The sequence below is a fragment of the Micropterus dolomieu genome, linkage group LG07, assembly GCF_021292245.1.
Source record: "Micropterus dolomieu isolate WLL.071019.BEF.003 ecotype Adirondacks linkage group LG07, ASM2129224v1, whole genome shotgun sequence".
Lineage (NCBI taxonomy): Eukaryota > Metazoa > Chordata > Actinopteri > Centrarchiformes > Centrarchidae > Micropterus > Micropterus dolomieu.
The window spans coordinates 17,914,867-17,923,809 of NC_060156.1; the positions used below are offsets into that span (position 1 = coordinate 17,914,867).

Genomic DNA, 8,943 nt, shown 5'->3' on the forward strand with positions numbered 1-8,943 from the left:
TTCCCCCCCCCCCCCCCCCCCCCCCCCCCCTTTTTTTTAAAATGAAAATATATTTCGTAATGACATATTCCTATGGGACATCTTTTCCGACTGGAACAGCACCACTTACAAACTCCTACATTTATAAAATATATTGTAAGAATCAGACATTTTAAATCTTTAAATGCTTTAGAATTATCAATGCCATGTTGTATTTCCACATCCAGCCCTCTTACATATTAAGGCATAATCAGTAAAAATATATAAATATACTGTTATATAAATGTCAGTGTGAGTAATTTGAAATACAAAACAGTGAGAATCAAAGATAAAAAAGAATAAAAAGTTAACCATAAACACTGATATCCATATGCTTACAGCAGCTGCTGATGGACTCATCTCCTCAGTGCTGACACGACGTCCTTCATAGCAGCTGCTGCCTTTTGCAGCTCCATTTGTTTCCTTTGTAACTCTGTCAAAACAATGTTTTCATTATAATTTGATTACGACAAAAATGGCAATGTTGAAGGTTAGTATACAGTATCTCACAAGAGTGAGTACACCCCTCACATTTTTGTAAATATTTGATCATATCATGTGACAACACTGAAGAAAGGACACTACAATGTAAAGTAGTGAGTGTACAGCTTGTATAACACTGTAAATTTGCTGTCGTCTCAAAATAACACATCACACAGCCATTTTTGTCAAAACTGTTGGCAACAAAAGTGAGTACACCCCTCTCTCAACAACTGCTACCAGAATTAGCCAGTTAGCACCTGTATGCTAGAGCAACAACAATCTCAAAGTAATTCTGAATCTATCTATGTGCTGGTATAAACTCTGAGATAAAAATCATTATAGTTTGACAAATTATTGGATGATTTATGTATTTTATACAATTTATTCATGCGATTACTTCATAATGTCTTTTTTGTTTATAGTATAATGAAAATGTTGTTGTTCCATAGTACTTTTAATTAATTGAATAGCCAAATGTCAGTTCAACAACGATCAGTGATTGGACCAAAATACTTTTAACCCCTTTGACTAAATTAGATTCAATAATCAATACTTGCCATTTCAACATAAAAAGGTCACACAAAAAAACACATCATATAACCACACTGAAGACATTAAACGCCGTTTTACTCTTTTACTCTGACTTTTTCTTGCGCACTGGCACTTCTCTCAAGTTGCTGGTACGCTTTTCTGCCCTCTCCATATCAGCTTCTCTGGAAGATTCATAATGGCTCTAAATTTACATTTTTAGCTGACGCTTTTATCCAAAGCGACTTACAATTGCTATTTATATCAGAGGTTACATGTTTCTGGAGCAACTAGGGGTTAAGTGTCTTGCTCAGAGACACGTTGGTGGATGTGTCACAGTGGAGGGATGGGACGGGATGCATCTTATCCACTGCCCTATCACCACCCTTAAATAAACTGCATTACCCAGGGGGTACTACGTTAAACTCACCTATTCATGTTCAACTGTTCATTTACATAGCAGCATGTGAAGAAGGAATACTGGCCCCTATTTTTATTTACTTCAAGCACTGACAATAGTCAGACAATAAAATGTAAATATAAGGAAGTGGGGCAGATTTTACAGCTGCTTTTCAAATTGTATATTAGATTTCCGACGTAATTTCCTCTGCTGCAGTGGTCAGTCAGCAATGATAAACATATTGTGCTCCTCTGAAAAGGGAGGGGTTAAAATACATATTGAGTGACCCGCAAACAACAATTTTCAGCTGTGCTGCTTTTCTTTCATTTTGCCAGCACAAAACCAATTTGACAGTTTTAGAGCCTAAAGGAAGGCCCCTTAAAGTTTATAGCTACACTAGCAGCACTAAGATTGTAATTAAAACTACCTACTAGACAAGAGCATTGTTGGATGGATAACAAACAACAACTTTGTCTCCATTAGTTACGACTAATCTCAGACTCTGCTTGTGAGGCTCACCTCGTAGAGACTGAATGCTAAAATTAGCATACTTAAATGTTAATGTGTTAAAAATGATTCTAGTTAAAGTGTAACCAAGGGACCAACCAACATTGCCACACCATTTAGTGTTTACTTACCTTTCTGCTGTTTGGTCACAAGATCTGCCAGTTTCCCAGAAGCCAACATTACTTTTAGCGCAAGATCATAATCTGGGAAGAGAAGAGAGAGATTTATATTCCAGTGTTAAATAAGGGCGAGACAGAGATGCTGTCACAGTAACTTGTGAGTGTCTTGTATCCTCCCTCACCCTCCTGGCTGGCCTGGTCTGACTGAATTCTGCTGGAGATATGGTTCATCTCATTAATGAAATCAGTGAAGATGGCCTGTGTACATCCTGCTGCATTGCAGCTTTTCCAGAAGCCGGTGGAGTCTACACTAGACTCTGGGTCTGAGCGACGTACCGTAGGAGAGGGAGAAGGAGAGGAAGAGAGGAGGGATACACATATGGTTTCAGGTGAAGGTGGGGAAATGGCCATGGTGGTGCACTGGGGTAAGCCAGTACCACTGCAGGGTTTGGAGTGGTCAGGAGAGAGAGGGGGCCCAGCGGACCTTTGCTGTGGGACAGAGGGCCCAGAGATGCTTTGCTGAGGGACAGAGGGCCCAGAGGTGCTTTGCTGAGGGACAGAGGGCCCAGAGAAGCTTTGCTGAGGGACAGAGGGCCCAGAGGTGCTTTGCTGAGGGACAGAGGGCCCAGAGGTGCTTTGCTGAGGGACAGAGGGCCCAGCAGTGTGTTGACCAGAACTGTGCTCAGGACTGGACCCTGAGAAAAGAGACGGCTCCATGTGTTATCACAGTTTGCACAACTCCTGTTTGGTTTTTGAGTCAACCTCCAGCAACACCACCATATCTAATTAGACAAGTGCTATATAATGGTTACCATATTTATTTCAAATTTTTCAATAGAAAGTTTTCCATCAGGGGAGCAAGAACTCATCAAATGAGCTGTTGTAATGTCAGCTACATCAGTGGTTCTGTCACGCCCCCTTCAAAAGCCAAAAAAAGCCCCCCTACACCCACCCCAGCAAAAGTGGATTTAATTTTTATCAATCATTAATCACAAGGACAATTAAAATAAATAAAATATTCAGATTAGCTGATAAGCCTTGCTAGCATCAAAAATAAAGAAGCCTAATATTTTCTTCTAGCTTATACATGCACTGTATAACCCAATTAAGAGTTATTATCTAAAGTCTTGATCAGTTATATTTATATACTGAATTTTGATTTACTTTACCTTTATTTTCTCTGTCTACCACCTCTACTGCCTTCTTTGACATCGCACCGGGATCTACAGTTGTTACGGCTATGTCTGCAGCACTTGTCTCAGCAAGTGACAATCCAGACTCTATGCACATCTCCACAGGTAGCAGCAGACTCTCTGACTCAGCATCCTGAGACAAAGCAAACATATTTCATGTCAGATGGTTTAATACTGTTCTGCTGGTGCTGATGATATACAATACAAGAATCACATATAACAATGTATATAGACTCTTGGGGTTAAATATGCTTCTGAGGCAGACTAATTCAAATTAGCTTTAACATGAGGTAACATTGTGACTATCAGAGAGAATCTACTCCAGGACTAAAGGAGAAATTAGAAGATCTGCTCAAGTATATGTAAAGAGGAGAATTTATAGCTGTTAAGGGGTGGTGATGGCACAATGGATAAGACTATGCCTTTGGTGTAAGAGACCCGGGTTCAATACCCCACTGTGACCCATCCACCATTGTGTCCCTGAGCAACACACTTAACCCTGTGTGTGACCTCTGACATAAATAGCAATTGTAAGTTGCTTTGGACAAAAGTGTCAGCTAAATGAATAAATGTAAAACAGACAAATACATTAACAGGTAAGATAAACATTAGACAATAATGATGCATATGTAGCAACTCACTGAATCTATCATAGTTTCATCTTCATCATCTCTGCTCGCAACCTCCAGTTGAGTTACTGTGGAAGACAGCAGGAGTTTGTAAATTATGTATCATCTACATACTCTTTATATACTGAATCTGCTGTGACAGCCTACCTGAGGTGGACGCAGTGGGACTCTTACTGTCTTTTCTGTGAATGAAGAACCAAAAAAAAATATCCTCTACTGAGTGACCACAATAAACTGCACATCCTAATGCATTCCAATACAACAGTCCTTTTATAAAAACTAACATTTAATTTTTTATAGTTGTTGATGGTGTGTCAGAGAGGTTATAATTAAACTATGTGCTCATGATTGAGGATGTAGTTTGTGGTGGTGTTCTATCAGACTAAATGTTAATGTTTGCATTGCCAATTACTCTACTCTAACCTTTTCTGATTAATCTATAGTGTTCATTTGGTCTATAAATGTAAACAAAAGAAATGTAAAAATAATTTTTGTCCAACCAAGTGTACATATCCCAAAAGGTATTTAATTTACTATTATGTAATAAAAAAACAGCAAGGAACTTACACTTTTTTCCTTCATTAAATTACTTTAACAATTAAACCAATAAGTTCAGTTGATCACAGAGGATTGATCTCACCTGATCAACTGATGCACAGTCAAGAAAAGAGGGGGGAGGGGTACATGAAAGAAGAAAAATTTATTACAGATTATTGAACATCTTCAGCCTTGAACGATGATGTTACTGAAGAATGTTTAAAGATTAGACGTACCTGAGACTCTGTAACAGAGTTTGCAGTTTCGTCTAAATCAGACTCTAAAGGGGCGAACATTGCCATTTCTGTATAAAGTTCATTCTCATCTGTAGAAGAAAGGAAACCAGATAAATCTTGAAGGTAACTGCTTCATACGAGAGTGCTAAACACACATAGGTTAAATTCTCTCATGTACTGTAAGTGGGTTAACCTGAATTTGAAGAATCTTCTGATAATATCCTTTTGCAGCCTTTAGATTTCCGCTTAGAGGGGATCCCTTCCTGTCTATGACAGAGTAGAGAGATCGGGTATAATAAAATTGTTACGCTTTGTAAACAGTTAATGGGAAGTAAAAAGTGATTGGGCTGTATGAAACAAAAGCAAGGATGTAGGAAAATTGTCAATGATTGGCAAATCTAAAATACTGCTACTTTTAATTAAAATTAAGTCCCCCACTGTCAAGGTATAAGCTGCCTTGGAAAGAAAACAAAGAATATACTCCCACATACTATCACTTGTAGGTTTCTTGCTATTAATCTTGTTTTCTTTCCCTTGTTCATATGGTTTTGGAGTAGGGTGATTATTATTACCCCCCCCCACCATTTTAGATAGCCTTTAGTGTCTTTTACACTTCTTATCAAATGTCCCTTGAGGGCCTTATTCATGTGACGGAAGACTACTTTCTGTATGGTAGGTGTATGTAAAGCATTCTGACGTTTTTTCCACGCCTTCCTAAAACTTTTGCACCATTTGTTTCATTGAAGGAAAAAAGCAAGTTCAGCATGCAAATGATGAAACACTTACTTGTCATTGAAACTCAACCGTCTCTGTTTCAAAAGCAAAAGCAGAATGATTAAAATCACTGAATCATTCTAAAGAGAAATGTAATGGCACTAAAAGCTTTATTTAAAGTGACTATGGAGACTATGTGTACCTTAGACAAACACGACACACTGCTGGATGAGTTGGAGTCACTGCTGTACGCAGACGGTCCGGCTGCTGTGGAATCATCTGTTAAGAAGAAAAAATATTTAATTTGTCATAGTAAGAAGAACAAACAGCCACACGTGTGTTCTGAGCAGGACTTACCTGTAGTGTTCCTCTTTTGCGAAGGAGGAGCATGTTTGTCACAATATAACCTAAAAACACATGTCTGTTTGTTACAACGTGATCAGATATTGCTTTTAAGAGCAGATTAGAAACATAGAAATATTTATAGTTATTGACTTATAAAGAAAGACGTTTGCAAAATGTAAACATACTTACATAATGATGCTATTAGACAAACTTTCCAATCTGATATTTCCCTCAGTCTTCTCACAGGCAAGGCAGTATACCTCATTAAAATAAAACATGGATACCATTACTTGCCAAACAGGGTTTGGGCCAGATGAAAACCCTCTTGTGTCTTGACCTGTACCAGTTATTGAAACATTAAATGTTTGTGCTACAGAAAAATGGAATTACAATTTACTTCCAGAAGTAAACACAAAAATAAAATACTTCTGTATGGGCAAATGAAAAACACATTATTATTATCCTATTAAGAAATATTGTCTGTGTATCCAAACCCTTATATAGATTATTCCACTGTGCCATCCTTTGTTGTCCACAAATTGTTAAAAAATTAGTCACATCATTGCACTGGCTGACATGTTCCATCATTATCGTAAACACTACTACATACTACTTCTACTACTACTACTAATGCACTATTTCTTCCTGCTTGAGTGATGCTTGCTGAAAACTACAGTGCCCAACTGTTTGTGAGTCTTTTGTATTTATTTTTTTATTTGCAGTTTTCAATGATTTGCCTTAAGTATATGTAGGAGATAGTCCATCAGTCAAACCTTAGATGATCCAGCTTCATTGGCATTTTTGGAAGTTCGGGACTTTACAGAACCGTTGTTTTGATCTGGAAATGAAAAAGAAGAATTCAGCACATAATATGAATAACAGTAAACAAAAGGTGTTTACCGAAGACCGAAATCCAGAGACGCCCACTTACTTTCCTGACGGTGTTTCAAGCAGTATAGCCTGAAGCATGAAAACACATGAAGATAGTTTTACAATCAGTTATTTTGATTACTTTATTTTCAAATGCAATTAAACATAGATGTTTCTTTCACAAAATACACATAATACAGTACAGGGTGTATTTATCAGACTATTTTCTAGACATACAGGCAAACAGTTATGTTAGACTAACCCATAGTTCCCTTTGTTTGCATTCTCAATAATCTTAGCTCCATCTTGAACAGCACAGGGGTAGTGATAGGACTTCTTGCAGCGTTTGACTTCACACCCAGCAGTGGCACCCTTTTTCTTACATTTCTTACACACCTAATGCAAACAAACAAGTAACACAACTCAGAACAGCTTCCAGCATACAGTTAATAGATTAGGCCAATTCATATCTGAAAAAGACAACAATCTTTACCAGTAATCTTCCTCGTCTGACCTCATCCAGCACATCATCCACAGAGAAACCAAACAGATCGTCAAACTCTGGAGAATCCCGGCAATAAATACCAGAGGAATATAACTGTACAACAGAAACAACAGGACAGAGGACAAAATGTTTTGGTTAATAACACTGTAATTCAAAGATAAACATGTGTTTCACGGTAGGAAGAGTAATAAACATCAGTTGTAAATGAAGACCTTATTGAACATCTATATCACGTCAGCCTGACTCCTGTGCCACATTTATTATCCGAGGGTACTACAAGGTAAACTTAGCCAGGCTTTCTTTGTGTAAGCTGGCTCGATGATGTGTATGCTGATGGTGGTTATAAGCTTTCTTTGTAAACCTCGGTCTTCTATATCAGGTTCTTTGAACATTCCCATAAAAGGGGGCGTTTGGCACATCATCTGAGTCTTCTCCTGCATTTAATGGGCCCATCACATGCCGCCTACTTCAGTCAAGAGGAACAGTTTGTGAAGAACAGAAAAAAAATGATTATGGCAAATGCAACAATGTTAATGCAAAAAAAGGGCAAGAGAGGAATGGCTAATGGTGTAAAAAGTTAATATGTTTTACCACTCATTGTCTCCAGTTTATTTCTAACATGAAAACTACTTATTGTAGAGCTCTTAACTTTAAACTTGATGCAGCATATGTCAACATACTCAAGAACTGCATTTAGGTCTGACACTGTCCCAAAATCAGTATAGTTTTTGGTTCAGTGAAATAGATGATTTAAATCTGAAATTGTGAACATAACCTCCTCCTCACCTGTTTCCACTTCCTCATTAGTCTTGCGTATAAATATATATTTACCGCCCATTCCTATTCATCCCATCAGGTTGTCTCACAAGCTTGTTGCTTTTGCCCCTGCCTGTCTATCCCTGCTCATTTGGACCTCTGCCTGCCTTTTGGACTGCTGCCTCTTCGCCTGCTCCCTGTCAAGATACGTTTACCCTTTCTTTCAAGTCTACCTGGTTTTGATCATTGCCTGTTTCTGACAACGGAACAGCATTTTACTTTACCTGCCTGATCTCTGAGTTGTGCTTTTGGGTCCAAGCTTAAAGTTGTTACGGAAAACATTAATGAAGGGCAACTCAACTTTAATTCAAGTTGACATAGCATAGGGGATTACGGTAGTAATCTTTACTCATTACCACTGACGGCAACGTTGCCCTGCACGATTGCTCTAAAGGTTGTTCCGTGTATCATCAGCTTTAAAGTATTCTTGGCAACGATACAAACTATTGCATCAAATTTGAATGCAAAACATGTGCCCATCATTACCACATCCTCAAGTAATGTTGTAGAGGCGCTGCACACTTTGCATCTCGGCCACAGCTAGTGGCTTTTCTGCTCTATTATCTGCCGCAATATTATCTGCTCATCGTTCAACTTCGCCTCCTTTTCGCACAAGGAGGGTCGAGCGACAGTATTCAACCCATAACACTTAACCTGGCTTGCTGACTTCAGCTCATTAGCTACCCTTCAGAATGAAAAATCAAGAGGAAAAAAACATGATAATATTTACCAAACAGTTCTGATGAGCAGTGACTTCTTGTTTAGTCGATAAAGCTCCGGTTATCTCCGTCTCTTCGGACCTCTGACAAAGAACGCAGAACACTTTGTCCCCGCGGCCCATTTCTATCGACTAACTTTAACGGCAGATGTGTCTAAAAAGAAGGCGTTTCTTCTATGGAAACAGGATTACAGATAATTTACATGAATCCACACTATCACAGCGGCTGTGTTCAGTCTGGCTCCTACAAACTTTACTATACCTCACGTTATTTCGCCGCCCATTCCTTCGGTTGGCGGTTGCCAGGTTTTATCCAAAATATCCC

The 8,943-nt window shown here is 38.5% G+C and overlaps 1 protein-coding gene across 5 annotated transcripts; it reads right to left on the reverse strand.

Annotated features, from left to right (window-relative positions):
* Positions 1-33: 33 nt before the first annotated feature.
* phf11 (PHD finger protein 11) lies at positions 34-8,926 on the reverse strand. Of its 5 annotated transcripts, XM_046054157.1 has the most exons (19): positions 8,881-8,926; positions 8,631-8,792; positions 7,073-7,177; positions 6,842-6,975; positions 6,641-6,669; positions 6,483-6,547; positions 5,899-5,969; positions 5,722-5,771; positions 5,567-5,643; positions 5,437-5,459; positions 4,844-4,917; positions 4,651-4,739; positions 4,518-4,525; positions 4,025-4,059; positions 3,890-3,945; positions 3,225-3,381; positions 2,238-2,750; positions 2,068-2,139; positions 34-451 (listed from the first exon to the last, which is right to left on the reverse strand). In XM_046054157.1, exons 2-19 carry the CDS (start codon positions 8,739-8,741, stop codon positions 375-377), a joined length of 1,746 nt encoding a protein of 581 aa, XP_045910113.1. In that variant the 5' UTR covers positions 8,742-8,792; positions 8,881-8,926; the 3' UTR covers positions 34-374. The 5 variants fall into 5 exon arrangements, with proteins under 5 accessions (XP_045910113.1, XP_045910112.1, XP_045910115.1 ...); XM_046054156.1 differs by lacking the exon at positions 8,881-8,926 and having other exon boundaries at positions 8,631-8,874; XM_046054159.1 differs by lacking the exons at positions 5,899-5,969; positions 8,881-8,926 and having other exon boundaries at positions 5,722-5,734; positions 8,631-8,874.
* Positions 8,927-8,943: the final 17 nt, after the last annotated feature.

What these genes read in the sequence shown, in the direction of transcription:
- phf11 (XM_046054157.1), bottom strand. Translation starts at nt 8,741, where the DNA reads ATGGGCCGCGGGGACAAAGTGTTCTGCGTTCTTTGTCAGAGGTCCGAA. An exon ending in ATGAAGCTGGATCATCTAAG is followed by an intron (nt 5,970 to 6,482) that starts GTTTGACTGATG and finishes TATTTTAATGAG; the next exon opens with GTATACTGCCTTGCCTGTGA. An exon ending in GGTAGACAGAGAAAATAAAG is followed by an intron (nt 2,751 to 3,224) that starts GTAAAGTAAATC and finishes CTCTTTTCTCAG; the next exon opens with GGTCCAGTCCTGAGCACAGT.